Raw genomic sequence first — 19,798 nt, forward strand, 5'->3', positions numbered from 1 at the left:
GTGGACAAAGGAAGTGTTATAAAGATGTCCTTAAGTCTACCCTCAAGTCTTATGCCATTCCAGTCGCCACCTGGGAACATCAGGCCACAAACACGTCAGCTTGGCATAACATTTGCCACAAAGGCCTGGACCACTTTGAATGTGGGAGACTTGCTATCAAGAGACAGCGGAGGCAAGAAAAGAAAAACTTCCAATGTCCATCTCCGCAAGGAACAGCCTATACCTGCGATTTTTGCAGTAGGCGCTGTTGGTCTGTATTGGATTACACAGCCATCGCACAATGCACAATACTTAGTGGTTGGTCTGCATTGGACTACACAGCCATCGCACAATGCACAATGCTTGGTGAGCAGACCAATGAAGGGGAGAGATTAATCGAAAGTGATTACTCATACCATCACGTGGAGTTATCCTTACTTATTTATTAAATAATTAGTCTCGAGAAGAACCGTGTGACTGAGTTTTTGTATTTTTCTCCACAAACAGCAAAACCGATGTGGCTTAAACACACGAGTATTAAAATAATTTATTAGGGGAAAACACGGACTGTATCAGTTTAAAAATAATTCCTCAAAACAACTGAGAATGCGCAGAAAAGAGCACCTAAACCCCGAGGAGGTATTGGGGTCCTGATTCACGAACCCCACCTTTCGTGACATGACCACAAAACTGCAAATACACAAGAAAAAAAACATTTAAAAAAATGTAAAAACAGGAATAAAATCTCAAAAAAACAACCAAACAAGGAAGGAATTACTCCACATTACAATGACCCAATATGACACCACAATCCTCTTTTGGATTACTATCACGACATCTTTTGACGTTGTTCCATCATAATCCCACAACAAAAGTAAAATGGCAAAAGATGTCGTGATGGTAATCAATAAAAGGATTGGGGTGTTGTATTGTGGCATCGTGATGTGGTGTCATTCCTACCTTGTTACGTTGTTTTTTATTGAGATTTCATCCCTCTGTTTTTACATGAAAATTTTTTTTTGTTTCTGAAGTTTTTTTTAAGTAATAAAATGCTAAATGTTTCTATATTTTGTTATTTTGGAATGTATTAAATCCATCTATGTTATTAAATTGTTTTAATACTTGTTTTGGTTGATTTGGGTGATTGTTTGGTTGGATATGTATCGCTTTTGGAATGGTTCTGTCCTCTGTCCATTCCCCCCCCCCCCGCCCACGATCCTGGCCTGCTTTGGTTGAGTCCACATTTATGTTCAATTTATTTTCCTAATGAAACGATTAATGTTTGATATATATTTAAAATTTGGGTTGCGTGCACAAGCCCAGAGACAAAGTAACTTCCTCACGTTGGAATCACCATCATAGCTTCAGCAGTTATTGAGGTAGGAGGGGCTACAGTTTAACATTGTTTTGAGAAGGGAAGAAGAAGAAGAAGAAAAAGTACAAAATGGTGATTTAGCGATGTATTCTGGCATCTTTTTAAGTCTTGGTAGTTCAGAAAACGCTTGAGAATAAAAGTTACGGCTTTCAAATGCTTCTGACTTCACTCTGCGGTAGTTTATAAGCATATCATTGTGTACACATTTGAATGGGCGGCCATTTTCCCCCATATCATCCCTCTATATGGAGTACCATTGTACTCCATGATAGAATGCTCATAACCCATGAAAAGTGTCACCGCCGTGATTTCTAGGTCATGTGACCAGCACCATCATGGTTAGCACTACTTGGCTGACTCACGACCACTGAAAACACATACAATGCTCATAACCTATGAAACGTGTCGCCACCAGGATCTCGTGGTCATGTAACCGGCACCATCTTGGGTAGCACTGCATAGCTGACTCACGACCACTGAACTGAAAATATATAGAATGCTCATAACCTGTGAAAAGTGTCACAGCCATGAGCTCGAGGTCACATGACCGGCGGTATCTTGGTGAGCACGACTTGGCTGACTCGCAACCACTGAACTGAAAATACAGCACAAAGAATGCTCATAACTTGTGAAACAATGCAGCCACTGTGATCTCGAGGTCACATGACCAACACCATCTTGGTTAAAACTACTTGGCTGACTCATGTCGTGGATCTCATTTCCCTCACCGAAGGAGAGGGTATTGCAGTTACGTCTGGTTGTTTGTTTGTATGTCTGTTTGTTTGTCCGCACAGAACTTTGGTGTTTTTCTCCGCACCACTTGGCGGATTAAGATGAAATTTTCACCAGAGGAGCGACTGATTACTCATGTAGAATGTTTTAATGATAATTTTGACATCATAGGTCATGTTGTGTGGCAGCCATGTTGGAAAAACTTTGGACCTGTATCTAAAACCACACCAAGGAAAAAATTTAAACTTGGCACATGGCACGTACTCCTCATGGGGTATGAGTGTGATTTTTATGACGTCATAGATGGCTTCGTTATGACGTCATAATTGCATATGTAGAATGCTACATCTGATCAGTATGAAAATTTTTGAGCAACATCTGAAATGGTCCACAGAAAAAAAAATGATGACATCATCACTCATGCGATTCGGCAGCCATATTATTCTTATTATTTAAACCTTCAAAAATCTTCTTTTCTTAAGTGGCTGAACTGATTGAGGCCAAATTTTACAAGTATGACCACCTATCCATGAGGAACAAAATGTTCACAGATATGACATCATAGGTCACATGGTTTGCAGCCACATTGGATTTACCCTCAAACATATAAAAAAAATCTTCCCCAGAATGGCTGGACAGATCGAAGGGAAACTTCACACAAATGTTTCCCAAGCCTTGGGTGTACACGCTTGCTGAGGAAAAATTGATAGGTCACATGGTTTTGGCAGCCATATTGGATTGAAGAAAAAGATTAAATCACATTTTCTCTGGAACCACTTAATCAATCAATGTGAAACTTCACATCAATGATCTAGTCGTGATGGGGAACATACGTTTTAAATTTCAACTTGATCGGACACATGGTCTGGCAGCCAGAATTATTAAAATTTTTGATGTGGGTTCTTTTTTTTTCTTCTTTTTTTGAATAAGGCTCACTTGGCTGTGCCTGGATGGGTTTGAGGGTGTAGCAGCTGAAATGCAAATCCTATTCAGGTTTCCCCTGATGACTTCATCTTTACTTTTTGCTTGTTCGGTCGGGTTCCTTCTGATTTTTCTAATTGCACGACTGTACATATTTGGTCTTCCAATTGATTTGAATTGAATTTATTTTAATTTCATTCTAAATTCATTGAATAATAATTTTTTAAAACGTCATGGGTCAAGGTCAGGTGTCTGATCAAAGTGGGGTTGCATCAAAGCGGGACATTTTGGTACCCGGTCATCACTGCCAGCAGTTATAAAGTGACAGTTTTAGTTGTGTCTCTAATTAATTATGTAACACAGCAGTGCACAAACACCACACAAAACAAGTCCTGGAGAGGGACTGCAATGTCTGCGTTTTTTTTTGAACGATGGAGATTGAAAAAGCCAAATAAATGTGAAAATGCCAGTTTATCGTCCATCCGAGGGACGACACACACATTGATCAATCAATCTGTCTGTCAAACACCAGGATGGCAGTTTATAGCTGGGTCGGGAATCGAACCCAGGATAGACAGCTTTGAGGCGAGTGTGCGACGGGACCCCCAAAATCATTGTGAAAAACAACAAAACAATCATTGTGAAAAACAACAAAACAATCATTGTGAAAAACAACAAAACAATCATTGTGAAATACAACAAAACAATTATTGTGAAAAACAACGAAACAATCATTGTGAAAAACAACAAAACAATCATTGTGAAATACAACAAAACAATCATTGTGAAAAACAACAAAACAATCATTGTGAAAAACAACACAATCATTGTGAAAAACAACGAAACAATCATTGTGAAAAACAACAAAACAATCATTGTGAAAAACAACAAAACAATCATTGTGAAATACAACAAAACAATCATTGTGAAAAACAACAAAACAATCATTGTGAAAAACAACGAAACAATCATTGTGAAAAACAACAAAACAATCATTGTGAAAATCAACAAAACAATCTGTGAAAAACAACAAAACAATCATTGTGAAATAAGACAGATTTGATTATTGGTAAGTTTCACTAACCCGGTCCGAGTTCTTCACGTTCCCAAATTAACAATATCAATGTTCTCGAACTTTATTGTGAAAAGCAAAGGATAACGGAAAGTGTTCTAGTTACTATGCTACGTTTACCATTGAAAAAGTATCACAGAAAAGGTGGAAAACCAAGCTGTTAGCAAAAAGATCACCTTCACCCAGCATCGAGTGCCAACCAAGATGGCGCCCGGTAGCAACACCGTGGAATGTGTGTTGTGAATGGCAATGAGGATTCCATCTGTTTTCAGTTCAGTGGATCCGAAGGCACGCCACGAGGCCAACCTCAGGACCACCCAGTGGGTGGACCCTCCTTCACGGTGGATTGACAAACTTGGGACCCATGACTCATGGTATATAAACCGAACACCGCGACGCAGAGCGAATACTCTTTGGCAGACCAACGTACAGGTAAACAATCCCTCATCACTCTTATGATTCAACATTGACAAATTGTACATGAACTGGAAGTACATTTGTTCTTATCAATGAATGGATATAAGGAATGTGGTTAAATAATTATTTATTTTTCTCATTTCAGGATTAAATCCACGAAGTTAAAATGATTTTGATGATCGTCCTCTCTGTTTTCTTTCTGCCATTCGGTGAGAGATTCCTCAATAATTTGGTTTACCTGTGGGTACTGTAAGGTGTGCTTTTACTCTGTGTGGGGTTACCTATTTTAATATCCACCACCCAAGGTGGAGGGGGGTTGTTTTCACCTGTGTCTCTCTGTGTGCAGGATATCTCGTAAAGTTATGGACCGATTCGAATGAAACTTGGACACTTTCGGTGTGTGACGAGCAAAAATTGGTTCAATTTTGGTGAAGATCCGAATCCGGATCCGGATCTGATAATTTTTTAAGTGATTCTTTCACCATTGAGAGGTCGGGCAAAACCAATTATATAGCACGATATTTCAAAAAGTTGTGGACGGATTCTGACAAAACTTGGTGGACAGGTTGGGTGGTGACAAGGATGAATTGATTCAATTTTGGTGAAGATATGAATCCAGTTCTGGATATTCTAATTATTTAATTTTTTAAGTGATTCTTCACTATTGAGAGATGGGGCCAAAAACGGTTTACAGCATGATATTTCAAAAATGCATTGGGCTTGATTTGTTCTTGTGGATCAGGCATGGTGGAGGAATGCGCTCGAGTGAGTGCCCTTCTAGTTCAACGGTGGACATAACACACCTGTTTCCAAAAGGAAGTTTTGGACTGATTCAGAGGAAAGTTAGTGGATGAGTTGGTTCAGTAACAAGAACAAGCCCATTAGATTTTGGTTCAGGTCGAGATACATATCTGGCCTATCAGTGGGTACAAAATGTAAACTGTTCAGCCTGGTGGAATTTTGCACTCAACCTCGTCTTTCCAGTGAATGTTGCCCTGAAGGGATTGCAAAACTTGCAGTGTGTATTTGTGTTGGTTGTTATCTCCATATACAGGTTTCAGAAAGTGGAACTATTTCGGAAAGGGGAACTAACATATCTCCAGGCCTCACATTATCTACCTTCGTGTGTGCGTGCATATATGAGTGTGTGTGTGTGTGTGTGTGTGTGTGTGTGTGTGTGTGTGTGTGTGTGTGTGTGTGTGTGTGTGTGTGTGTGTGTGTGTGTGTGTGCGCGCAAGTTATTGTTGTTGGCTGCTATTATTTCCACACGTGGGTGGGTTTCAGGAGATAGAACGGGGACCTAGCAGGTCTCAAAGTATCCACCTCCGTTGGTGTGTTCATGTGCGTGTGCGTATCCACGGCTCCATGTCTTTATATTTTCACTTTAATTATTTTTCTCTGCAACTGCTTGTCTGATTGATGCGAGACTTTAAACATAGGAGGGGCTCCCCAGGGAGAATATTTTACTGATGACTCTGACCTCATATCCCACATGGTATGGCAGTCATATTTAATTAAAGGAAAAAATTTGGACATCATCTTCTCCAAAACCACTCAACAGAAAAAAATTGAAACTTAGCATATGTCATCAACCCCCCATGGGGTATACAGGGTGATAACGATGACATCATTGGTGAATTGGTATCCCAGACATAATTGTTTGAATCAAAATGCTTATCTGAAACTTCACATGGCTGATCCGCGATCCGATGTGAGTGAAGAATTAAATTTATGATGTCATCGGTCACGTGGCCTGGTGACCATATTGGATTGAAAATAAAAAAGTTTTTAAAATCTTCTTCCTCAGCACCGCTTGACAAATCGATGCGAAATTTCATAAATATGATCGACTAGCCATGAGGAATATAGTTTGAATTTTTTTCATGTTCACCTTCATTGATGCAATTTAGCCTTAATGTGCACAGAAGTGGTCATTAAATGTCCTAATAATTGATCATGAAAGCTATGGATAATGACAATGTATGTGACATAATATGGTGCATGGATGATGTAGGTATATGGGCCATAATAGTGGCGTGTTAAATGATGGTATTTTTGTTCAGAATGAGCATGCGAGGTGAGACTATGCACTCTACCAAATGCTGTTCTCGTTTGATGTTTTCACAATTTGATGAATGTTTGCGAACCTCGTACCCCATTTACGAGAAATCTTTACATCATCCCTCACCGTAACCCGAAATCCCAACCCATAACCTGTAACCTGCAACGGTCTGTGTAGTTTGAGAGATGCAGACAGCACAGCTGGCTCAACATCCCTTACAAAGATCATTCAACCCAGCTAAGTAGTGCCGTGCCTTTGGCCCCAATCTGGAACTCTGAGCTTTCCCAAATTCCCATCACCAAGTTGGCAAAGAACGTCATGTGGGCAAATTAATTTCACAAACATTTAAGATTCTCCGATCTACAACAAGAGAAACTTTTCCAAAGATAAATACGTCTTTTGAGTCATCTTTTCGACTTTCACCACAGTGGTGAATACTTAAGAAATTATTTCATCATCATGTTGAAAAGGCAACTGCAGCAAGTGTCTCAACTTTTCCTCTCTGGACATTTCTCGAAAATTTGATTTCCAGCTCTTTACTTTGGAGCATGGAGGTACAAATGCAATACCGTTGTCATGACTATGATGTCCTCAATCAAAGTTGGTAAAAGGAAGAGGATGAAGAAGAGGTAGGTGGGGGAGGAGGAAAGGCACTGAGGAAGAGGATGTGGGTGAGGGAAGAGGAGGTCGAATGCACAGGTGACCTGCTACAAAAGCCCATTATCAGTGGCTCCAGACCCATTGTTAGAGTGGAAACAGGTGTGTTTATGTCCACCGTTGAAGGTTTTCATGGTTTGTTCCACTGTACCTGTACGTCTGTTCATTTTGAGTTGCCCATGTCTGTCTGTGGGATCCATTCCATCATGCCCTTCATTTGAAGCTGCTTTTCTGTAATTCTTGCCATTTAAGAAGACTTTTTTGACCTTCTCAATGGGTATTTCTGTTCAGGCCAACTAGTCAGGTGAGTGAGTGGCAGATCTGTTACATCGACTCAAATTATCATGTTTCCTAATATTGAGATCGTCCTGCTTTCCCATGATTGTTGCTTGCAGTATAGTTGTATGATAACTCACAGCTAATATAGGTCTGGTCGCTAACATGTAACGTGACCATTTACATTGTGGGTGAGAAGACACACACATGTGACCACATGATCAATGGGGATTTGGCCGATGAAAACCATCGAGGAATGATGGATCCCGATCCACACCAAAAAGGCATGACGTCAGAAAACCTAATTGTCCAATTGCATCTACATGAGGAATTTTATATTGATCAATGTGGATTACATTGCTTCAGCGATTACTCATATAAATTGTTGAAGTTGTATCTTAAATCACAATGATGATGATGATGATGATGATGATGATGATGATGTTTAATTCACCACAGCTCATCTTGAGACTATTTTGCGAGAGGATTGGGGTGGACAGGACCCGACAAGGAGATCATCCATGTCCGTGCCTGTGAAATATTTCGTCATCCACCACACGGCTGGTGGGAGATGTTTCACCAAAAGTGTGTGCAGTAGAATTGTACGGGCAATCCAGAACGACCACATGAAACGTCGGGGATGGTCAGATATCGGCTACAAGTGAGATATAGGCTATTGATCAACAAATCACGCATCTAGTTCTCTTCATCCTTTATTACCCCGTGTACGCAAAGCAAAAAAGAGGGGTTAAGCAAATGGTTCACGTCCGTCCATCTGTCTGTCTGTCTACAAACGTCGGTTTATGATTGAGGAATAATTTCTTTTTTAATTAAATGTTATATTTTGAACACAAATCGGAAAACGAACTTTCAGTTTAGCAGTACTTTACTCTGAATTCGTCCCAATCACACATCCACAGAGAGGAGTGTGATAATTTATTTTAATCTGCCTGCCTACCTGGCAGTCAAACAAAATTGAAAATCATTCCAAACAGGAAACTTCCTGTTTTTAAGGATGTTATAAAGGACACAAACAACAGACAGACACGAATAACTCATGTAATGTGTTGGATAGGGTGATGCAATAGACACTGTGTCAACGGTGGCAATTTCCAGGATTAATTTATTCATACGACCTTTGCAATCTTTATTTTTACCTCCACCACCGAAGGTGGAAGGAAGTTTTCACACCTGTCTGTTTGTTTGGATGCAGGATATCTCAAAAAGTTGTGGACGGATTCGGATGAAATTTGGTGGAGAGGTTGGGTGAGTGACAAGGACAAACTGATTAGATTTTGGTGAAGATCCAGATCCTAATCCAACTACTAGAATTTTAAAAATGATTCTTCACCATTGAGAGATAGGGCCAAAAACGATATATCGCAAGATATTTCAAAAATGTGTTGGGCCTGATATGTTCTCATGGATCAGGCAGGCATTGCGTAGCGGAGGTATGCGCTCCACCGAGTCCCCTTCTAGTAATTTAATAGAATTATAGCGAACGTAGTGAGCTTCATAGTCAACGCGTGCACATGATAGAATAGGAAACAACAACAACACAATACCCTGGCAATTTGGAATCCGTGTCTCAGCTATGACCCTTTTGCTTCCGGTTTTTTGTCATGGGGAATGATGCATGCCGGGAGATCATGACCGGAAGTGTTTCTTTATTTACTCATTCAATTATTTTTCCCCAAAGTTAATTTTATACTTCCGAAAGTGATTTTTTTCATGACAGGAAGTGTTTATTTTGTATATTAACATTACCGGGAATGATTTTGAAACTCTTTCCAGAACTTTTAATTTCTTTTATTCTTGACCAGAACTGATTGTTTATTTATTTATTCAATTATTTTTTTTCCCAAAGTTAATTTTAATAAAGATGTCTCCCGCATCATCAAAAAAAATTTTTAATCGTGATTTACATTATTTGATCGCTGATCCCGAATCCAGGCCGAAGTAACCGGAAATTGCGTCAAAATCATCAGCTGTGCGGCGCTTACATGTACCACGGTCTAGTTGGCAAGTTTACAGTTGTGAACAAGTTATAGGTAAAGTCAGAAGCGAATGTAAGAAGAATTCTACATTCGCTTCTCGGCTTTGCCTATTCCATATTAAAGAAGGTCGTGAGCTTCAGACTTAATGTGTGCACATGAGAGAATAGGAAACAACAACAACACAATACCCTGGCAATTGTGAATCCGTGTCGTTGGCTATGACCCTTTTGCTTCCGGTTTTTTTTTGATTCCGGTTTTTTTTGTTTCCGGTTTTTGTCATGGGGAATGATGCATGCTGGGAGATAAAGGCATCATCGGAGACATGAAAGACCCAAATATCTGACATGGTGTATATTTCCTCCACTGATTTTAATAAAGATATCTCCCGCATCATCAAAAAATAATTTTTTATCGTGATTTACATTATTTGATCGCTGATCCAGAATCCAGGCCGAAGTAACCGGAAATTGCGAATACAGTTGTGAACAATTTATAGGTAAAGTCAGAAGCGAATGTAAGAAGAATTCTACGTTCGCTTCTAGTATTAATTTTTTTAGATGAGATCCTATTCTCGGCGTAGTTGTCGTTGTGAAGGTAATGTTGAGGTCATATTGATTTTTTTCAGATGAGATCCTGTTCTAGGCGGTGTAGTTGTGAAGGGAATGTTGAGGTAATATTAATTTTTTTAGTGAGATCCTGTTCTCGGCGTAGTTGTCGTTGTGAAGGTAATGTTGAGGTAACATTGATTTTTTTCAGATGAGATCCTGTTCTAGGCGGTGTAGTTGTGAAGGGAATGTTGAGGTAATATTAATTTTTTTAGATGAGATCCTGTTCTCGGCGTAGTTGTTGTTGTGAAGGTAATGTTGAGGTAATATTTATTTTTGTCGATGAGATCCTGTTCTAGGTGGTGTAGTTGTGAAGGGAATGTTGAGGTAATATTAATTTTTTTAGATAAGATCCTGTTCTCGGCGTAGTTGTCGTTGTGAAGGTAATGTTGAGGTAATATTGATTTTTTTCAGATGAGATCCTGTTCTAGGCGGTGTAGTTGTGAAGGGAATGTTGCGGTAATATTAATTTTTTTAGATGAGATCCTGTTCTCGGCGTAGTTGTCGTTGTGAAGGTAATGTTGAGGTAATATTGATTTTTTTCAGATGAGATCCTGTTCTAGGCGGTGTAGTTGTGAAGGGAATGTTGAGGTAATATTAATTTTTTTAGATGAGATCCTGTTCTCGGCGTAGTTGTCGTTGTGAAGGTAATGTTGAGGTAATATTGATTTTTTTCAGATGAGATCCTGTTCTAGGCGGTGTAGTTGTGAAGGGAATGTTGAGGTAATATTAATTTTTTTAGATGAGATCCTGTTCTCGGCGTAGTTGTCGTTGTGAAGGTAATGTTGAGGTAATATTGATTTTTTTCAGATGAGATCCTGTTCTAGGCGGTGTAGTTGTGAAGGGAATGTTGAGGTAATATTAATTTTTTTAGATGAGATCCTGTTCTCGGCGTAGTTGTAGTTGTGAAGGTAATGTTGAGGTAATATTTATTTTTTTTAGATGAGATCCTGTTCTCGGCGGTGTAGTTGTTGTGAAGGTAATGTTTAGGTAATATTGATTTTTTTTCAGATGAGATCCTGTTCTAGGCGGTGTAGTTGTTGTTGTGAAGGTAATGTTTAAGTAATATTTATTTTTTTTCAGATGAGATCCTGTTCAAGGCGGTGCAGTTGTTGTTGTGAAGGTAATGTTGAGGTAATATGCTGTAGTGTCTTCACGGTTATAGAAATGCACAAATAATTAATTTGATCTAAAGTATACCCAATCACACCTTTTTGACTAAAAAATTAACAACAAAACTTGAGAGTAAATACTCTCGCAGTTTTAAGTCTACCTAATTTTATAGTTAAGATATCTCCCGCATCATCAAAAAATAATTTTTAATCGTGATTTCCATTATTTGATCGCTGATCCCGAATCCAGGCCGAAGTAACCAGAAATTGCAGCATCGAATGAAAGAATTCCACATTCGCTTGTCGGCTTTGCCTATTCCATATTACTCAACGCGTGCACATGAGAGAATAGGAAACAACAGAAACAACAACAACACAATACCCTGGCAATTTGGAATCCATGTCGTCGGCTATGACCCTTTTGCTTCCGGTTTTTGTCATGGGGAATGATGCATGCTGGGAGATCATGACCGAAAGTGTTTATTTATTTATTTATTCAATTATTTTTTCCCCAAAGTTAATTTTGTACTTCTGAAAGTGATTTTTTTCATGACAGGAAATGTTTATTTAGGATTTAACATTACTGGGAGTGATTTTGAAACTCTTTCCAGAACTTTTAATTTCTTTTATTCATGACGGGAAGTGTTTATTCATTTATTTATTCAATTATTTTTTCCCCAAAGTTAATTTTATCATTCCGAAAGTGATTTTTTTCATGACAGGAAATTTTTATTTAGTATTTAACATTACCGCGAGTGATTTTGAAACTCTTTCCGGAAGTTTTAATTTATTTTTTTCATTACCGGAAGTGTTTATTTATGTATTCATTCAATTCTTTTTCCCCCAAAGTTAATTTTATACTTCCGAAAGTGATTTTTTTTCATGACAGGAAGTGTTTATTTTGTATTTAACATTACCGGGAGTGATTTTGAAACTTTTAATTTCTTTTATTCTTGACCAGAAGTGATTGTTTATTTATTTATTTATTCAATTATTTTTTACTCAATGCGTGCACATGAGAGAATAGGAAACAACAACAACAACAACAACAACACAATACCCTGGCAATTTGGAATCCGTGTCGTCGGCGATGACCCTTTTGCTTCCGGTTTTTGTCATGTGGAATGATGCATCCCGGGAGGTAAAGGCATCGTCGGAGACATGAAAAATCCAAATATCAGACATGGTGTATATTTCCTCCACTGATTTTAATAAAGATATCTCCCGCATCATCAAAAAATAATTTTTAATCGTGATTTACATTATTTGGTCGCTGATCCCAAATCCAGGCCAAAGTAACTGGAAATTGCAGCATCGTCTGCTATGCACCTGACTGACCTCAGATCTGCCAAAATCATCAGCTGTGTGGCGCTTACATGTACCACGGTATAGTTGGCAAGTATACAGTTGTGAACAAGAAAAAGGTAAGGTCAGAAGTGAATGTAAGAAGAATTTTTCATTCGCTTCTAGGCTTTGTCAATTCCATATTACTTAACGCGTGTACTTGGGAGAATAGGAAACAACAACAACACAATACCCTGGCAATTTGGAATCCGTGTCGTCGGCTGTGACCCTTTTGCTTCCGGTTTTTGTCATGAGGAATGATGCATGCTGGGAGATCATGACCGGAAGTGTTTATTTATTTATTTATTCAATTATTTTTTCCCCAAAGTTAATTTTATACTTCCGAAAGTGATTTTTTTTTCATGACAGGAAGTGTTTATTTCGTATTTAACATTACCGGGAGTGATTTTGAAACTCTTTCCTGTTTGGAATGATTTTCAATTGTGTGTGTCTACCAGACAGGCAAAGAGACTAAAACAATTACCTTACTTCTCTGTACACTCTAGATGAGATTTCATACAATTTGCCAAATTCATTGCTAACGTACTGCTAAACTACAGGTTCGTGTTACGATTCATGTTCCGATTTGTGTTCTACAGTGTTCAAATTATAACATTCGATTGAAATTGAGTCGTTCCTCAACCACAGAAAGAGACTGATAGACAGACAGAGTGAACTAATTATTGCTTAACACCGCTTTGCACTATGTGTGTGGGGTAATAAAGTCGGTTTCTTTGAAGAAATGTAGTCTTCATGTGCAATTCCACCCTTATTCTCCTTTTATTCCGTTTATTACACTGACCTCTCTCCCGTCGGATCTTGGTGAAGTTGCCAGAACCTCGAGTACTTGTGAGTTGGTGTGGAGTCATTGTTTGTGTGCCTGCAGTTTCCTCGTTGGTGAAGATGGCAATGTTTATGAAGGTCGTGGTTGGAGAACCGTTGGTGCCCATGCACCAGGCTACAATAGAAAGAGCATTGGTTTGAGTTTCATTGGAAACTTCTCAAGTACGTTCTTACTTTCCAACCATAGACTTTACACTCTTCAATACTTGCTTTGCTTGATTCACTTATCCACAAGGACTTCTGGGGTATTCATTTAGAACACTAATCATACCCGCGTCCTCTCGGAGCGAGGGGATTTGTTTTCAGAATTGGCATCGATCCTTTCCCACCCTCAATGCCGCCCTCTCTCTGGCAGGGGTCAACGGTTGTTGACTAGCATGAGTCAGTTCTGCTCGAACATGCCCACAGCACGATGATAGCCTATCGATTTCCCGGAGCGACTCAGACATCCCTCACATCTAAGATATTGTGCTTCTGCGATCATGGAGCCAGAGCCGCACAGTTTTCCAGGATGTCTTTTCTTGCGTGTGGGGTGGCCTGGCAGAGGTTGCAGGCATCATCAGTGGTGTCGTCGAGTCTGTTTGGACTGTAAAAGCTGTGGGTGATGTCCACAGTGGAGGTGTGAAAGGTGAACATGATCAGACCTGGGAAGTAATTAAGCTTTCCCCCTATATCATAGGGGAAGGCTTGTTGCTGTTGTAGGGTTTGCTTCGACAATTGGTACCCCCAAGTTTTAATGATACCACAGAGTTTCTTTGACCCTGATGAGTATGAAACCATAACTTCGAAAACTACTATTTTTGTTTTCTTCTCTCAACATTCCAAATTTCTAAGTTGTATCTCAGAGCCGGCTGGGACTTTTGGAATAAAATTTTGCACCTAGAATGTGGGGTTGACCTAATGTTTGGACCTTGACCTAATTTAAGGCCATGACCTAATTATAGACATTTGAACATTGTTCACCATAACTCAACTAACGTTTGTCCAATCGGAATGAAGTTGCCCTCTCGACGTAGCTTAGGGAAAGGCGCATTCACGCTTCATTTACATCATACCTCTCCGGGTTAAAGGTCAAGGTCTTACACCCCTTGGAGTACTAAACAAACATTGAGGTTTTTCTCCATTTTTGGATCATGGGTTAGAGTGTGCGAGAGTGTAGTGTGAGGGTTTGTCAGTATAATTATTAGGCAAACCGAGACAACAGGTACAAAACTTTTCTCTGCTGATGACCTTGTGACCCTGCATCTGAGCAAGTCTTTTGAGGAGGTGAAGGTCATGCTCAGCGTAGACGTTGCTTGTCTGAACTGCTACTACAACCAATAGCACCTTCAGCTCACCGTCCAAAAGTCAGTTGACGCGAGTGAATCTTTTCCACAGACGAGCTGACCATGACTGTAGAGCTGATTTCACTATCTTAAGGCCCAGTCACACCTTGACGTTTTCGCCAGGAATGGCAACGCACAAAAACGCACGTAAAACGCTGGCGTACGCTGAAGTTTTGAGGTTTTTTTTAAGTTTTGGTCGTATTCATAACGTGTTGGTCGTATGCATAACGTATAAGTAACGGGCATAGAACGTTTCGTTGTGTTAAAGATAACTTATACCAATGAATGCTCAGCCTGTTGTCAGCGTTCACAACTTATGCCCAACGATAGTTTAACTTAGTCATAGTGCGCTGCACGTATCGCCGACGAACTCGTGGCATTCTCCGTTAAAAACCTGCCGCTCGCCGATTTAAATCATAACCGCCTGAAAATTGGAAGTGTCAACATCGCAGTCACACCTTGACGATTTAGCCAGCGTATGCCGACCTATGAAAAATGTGTCTAAAACGCTGGGACACGTCAAATACGGTATGGGTAAGTTGTGTATACGTGAGCAGCACGATGAAAAACAATGAAGTACGCTGGCATATTACGTGGTGCGTCTAGTACGTCGTGAAATTTCAAGCATGCTGAAAATTTTACGACGTACTCGACGTATGGCTCACAAGTTCCGCATACGCTGGCGTAAGTTCTCGGCACGCTCCGCAATCGTTTACACACGTCGGCCACACGTTACTTGTAAGTTACACACGTCGGCCACACGTTACAAGTCGAAACACGTCGAGGTAATGTTTAGCATACCCAAAACTTAATTTTTAACCAACGAGTAACGTGCTTTGAACATATTAGTAGCCTGCTTTGAACCTATGAGTAGCATGCTTTGAACCTATGTGTAACGTATCTCAAACGCACATTGGCGTACGCAGACGAATTTGATTGACGTCTTCCGGACGACCACAGAACTTACTGAACGTGTTTCTAACTTACAGCTACCGTATGATGGCGTATTGGCAGCGTTTAGTGGAATTGCGATATACAAATGGGCTTCATAAGAGGAACCCGTCAGTGTTCCTGACTCCATGTTGAGTAGATGTCAATGTCACTGGCAGTAGCAGTAGCAGTAGTAGTAGTAGTAGTAGTTCGAGAGAATTTAGTGATGTCGATGTTATTAGTAGTAGTAGTAGTAGTTCGAGATAATTTAGTGATGTCGATGTTAGTAGTAGTAGTAGTACTAGTAGCAGTTCGAGAGAATTTCGTGATGTCGATGTTGGTAGTAGGAGTAGTTCGAGAGAATTTAGTCATGTCGATGTTGGTGGTAGTAGTAGTAGTAGTAGTAGTTGTTCGAGAGAATTTAGTGATGTCGATGTTGGTAGTAGTAGTAGTAGTAGTAGTAGTAGTAGTAGTATTAGTAGTACTTTCAAGTAACGTGTTGCAAAGTTTGAACAACGTTCGTGTAGCGTGCTTACAAAACGTTACTCATAGATTAGAAATAAGTTTCGGGTACGCTAAACATTACCTCCATGTGTTTCGACTTATGAGTAACTTACAAGTAACGTGTTTCAACGTGTGTCAACGATCGCATAACGTGCCTACAACTTATGGCCAGCATAGCGGAACGTGTGAGTCATACGCCGGCATATGTCGTAAAATTTCAAGCATGAAAAAATTTGAGGAAAACCCAAAAGTTCAACGTTTAAAGCCAGCATACTACCACTTATGGCAGTGTTTTTCAGCATGGTCTTAACATATACAAAACGTACCCATAACGTATTCGACGTGTACCAGCGTTTTACACAAATTTTTGCAAAAATCGGCATAAGCTGCCTAAAACGTCAAGGTGTGACTGGGCCTTTACACACCTCAACACTTGCCTTAGTGCACGGGGAAGGAGCCACCACACCACGAAGGTAGATGTGCACCGAAAATATTCCTTAAAGGTAATCAATGGATGCCTTCACCACACTCACACCCATCACCTCCCATTTATTGCGGGCATTCATCCCCATCACATGAGATGAGCAGCTTTTACGAGACAATCCTCCATGCATCTCAGAACCCCAACCACCCCCACACAACAATCTAACAGAAGATTTACTGCCTACTCCCTCCCCCCTCCCTTCACCCCTCCCCAAATATTTAAGAGCCGCAAACCCTTTACTCGACTCGCTCATACCAATATCACAGCAGACGATGGCTTGAGAAAACACACATGGCAGATGAAGCAATGGTGTCCCTCACATCCCAGTGGCCACCTACACCACCTCCACTTTACCACCAATCCGCCTGGTTGTGACCTATCTAGAAAAGAATGGTGCTGTCTTAACTGGCTCCAAACGGGTGTTGGCAGATTCCATCACATCATCAAACAGAAGACCAAGAAGGAACCCGAATAAGTAAAGAGCAAAGATGGAGTCTTCAGGAGGAACCTGGATAGAATTCGAGTTTCAGCCGCTCCTTCACATGTTCTCCTCGGATCTTGCTAACTCACCCAACTGCGAGTGTGGCTTCCCCCAGACTGAAGATCATGTTGTGCAAGACTGCCCCATACATCACTTAGAAGGAGGATGGCAAGAACTGCAGCACTTGACCACAAGGGCCCGAGGCTGTCTAAAAACAGGAAACTTCATGTTTAAGACTAGAAACTCAGAGGCACCACATGAAAGAAGGTGTTCTATAACTTTGGAGGGTGCACAAAGTAATGTGATTGGTCTGTAAGAGGCTGCATTGCTTGGTTGAAGGAGGTAATGACTTTTCTGAGTTTGTCGAAGTTGCTATATTTGTAAGGGCTGATTTGCCGCATGGTTCAAGGAGTTTTAAATGTAAGTGTGAGATGTTGTTTGGGCTGACAGCCTGCAATGGTCCATGAGGATGTTTGCTTCTTGTTTCTCTAATGGTATGTTATCTGTGGTTGTGGGGAGAAGAGAAGAGGAGGAGGAGGAGGGGGGGGTGATGTATCTAATGCACATAACCTGACCCTGGGTACCCCATGCACGAATGCAAAATTAGATTATTAGCTTTCCAATGGTACCATTCTAATTATTCGATGACAGCAGGAAGCACTACATCAAAGCTCGAGGTCCTGCTTCTTCTTTGCATGATGGATGGACAAATGCTTCTGCTTTTAGTAATAGCAACACCTGTTCCCTCTGGGAATAAAAAAGTGTCAACAGTCACTTCCTTCGACAGTGGTCGGTGATTAAACAACTTACACTATTCTCCATGAACAGGCGAGAACCACAAGTCTCCCCATTCCTACTGGTGGTAGGAGAGAGTGAGGGGAGGGGGGAAGGGGGGGTTGGGGAGGGGATTGTTTTGTGCCCATGACGTGACCCTGGGTAACCTGAGCACGTATGCAAAATTTTGTGGAGATTGGCCCAGCTGTTTTCGATTATATTTTCATCAGACAAGTACATGCACAATCCCATGAGGTCTAAGTGGTGGAGCTACTTCCAACGAGCTCTTCCATGAGCCTAAACTTTTAACCAAAATAATTGCCTGATTTTTGTCTGATTCTGGTTTGGCAAGGTGGCCAAACGGTGATGTAGGGTTTTGCTTGGTCGGTAATGAGCAACCTTGGTTGAGATTGACTGCTGCTTGGGCCGGTCTTAACTCAAAAAGTCTATTCTGGCACTGCGCTAACGGCTCAGATGGATGCACAAGTCCAGCTATCCCACCAATCTCGGTTGTGGATGCTCAGAATATTCCGATGTGCCGATACTCTGACCGAATTCCTCACTTGTCACAGGAATGATGAAACTAATCGAGATAGTTGCTTATTCAGAAATGCTCTCAGGTATTCAGAGCCCCATGAAGGTAAAAGGGTTTCCCTCTTTTATTAGTATTATTATTATTTTTATTTTTTTAAAGTCAGGTAGCATCAGTGGAACTGAATGAAATACCAATTAGCCTTTTTGCAATTATTTAAAAAGTGATCTTCACACAAGGACATGGGCAGGCAGATATGAATTCAAAGCACTGATATCTTGGTCAATCCTGAAGGCTCACCAGTCATTAACCTGTCCTTTGTCACACAGACAAGAAACCGAATTGGAAAGCTCTGACTGCAGCCAAAGAGTTGATCCGTTATGCCATCAATCACAATATGTTGAAGATGAATTACAAGCTCATTGGACATCGTCAGACCAAGCGCACTGAATGTCCTGGTGATGCTCTCTTCAGTGAGATATCTACATGGCCAAATTGGGTCAAAAACCCCTAAAAGGAAATGGAAAAAACAAAGTTTGAAACTTTGGTTTCTAAAGAAAGCTTAATTATCTCATGATGTTTATGATTGTCGTTGTGATTAATGATGTTTTGAATTGAATTTTAGAAAAATTAATTAAATTTCAGTTAACCCAACTTTAATGCAAATACATTTCACAAAAAAAAAATCACCTGCTGCTCCATGTTTTCTCTATCGGTTTAATTTCCACCATCACCGAAGGTGGACAGAGATTACGTGTTCACCCCCGTTTATCTGTCTGCCTGTGAGCAGGATATCTCAAACTTATGGACGGATTTGGACGAAATTCGGTGGACATGGGTGTGTGACAAGGACAAATCGACTCGATTTTATTTTGGTGAAGATCTGGATGGAATTTTTTTTAATTTTTACCTCTGCCATTGAAAGTGGACAGAAGTTATGCTTTCACCCGCTTGTTTGTTCATTTAAAAATTGAACATTTGCAAGTATATTAGTTGGTCTGGTCTGTCTGTCAATCACCTGTAGGTCACATTTACACTCTGATCTTCACAATCCTTAACCACCTGGAGACATATTGTTGGTCAAAAGGTCACAGATCAAGGTCACAAGACAATTTTCAATCGATTCACTCGATATCTAAACTGTATATAAAACCAAAAAACATGGGTTGATGGTGAAGCTTCGTCAAGGTGAAGTCTTAGTCGACCCATGCGAGTATGTCTATTAATTACATACTGCTTGAACGCGAGTTGGACCGTGAGTACATCTATTTACTTGTTATTGGACCTTGACTACGTCTATTAATTACGGACTATTGAAACATACCTTTTAGATACCTTAGACATTTACAACTGTAAGACCGTGACGCCTCAGACTT

At 40.2% G+C, this 19,798-nt stretch overlaps 1 protein-coding gene across 2 annotated transcripts in view; it reads left to right on the forward strand.

Annotated features, from left to right (window-relative positions):
- Nucleotides 1–19,426, forward strand: part of LOC147014737 (peptidoglycan-recognition protein SC2-like) — a 44,865-nt gene extending 25,439 nt beyond the window's left edge. For both annotated transcript variants that reach the window (XM_085852930.1, XM_085852931.1), the window contains exons 2-6: nt 4,352–4,511; nt 4,642–4,705; nt 7,951–8,152; nt 13,436–13,554; nt 18,752–19,426. In XM_085852930.1, the coding sequence (XP_085709056.1) occupies nt 4,663–4,705; nt 7,951–8,152; nt 13,436–13,554; nt 18,752–18,936 (549 nt within the window). In that variant the 5' untranslated portion in view covers nt 4,352–4,511; nt 4,642–4,662 and the 3' untranslated portion in view covers nt 18,937–19,426. The remainder of the gene's footprint in view (nt 1–4,351; nt 4,512–4,641; nt 4,706–7,950; nt 8,153–13,435; nt 13,555–18,751) is intronic.
- The last annotated feature ends 372 nt before the right edge of the window (nt 19,427–19,798 follow it).

This window comes from Eptatretus burgeri, chromosome 13 (genome assembly GCF_056783735.1).
Source record: "Eptatretus burgeri isolate ZD-2024b chromosome 13, Ebu_testis_v1, whole genome shotgun sequence".
Classification (NCBI taxonomy): domain Eukaryota; kingdom Metazoa; phylum Chordata; class Myxini; order Myxiniformes; family Myxinidae; genus Eptatretus; species Eptatretus burgeri.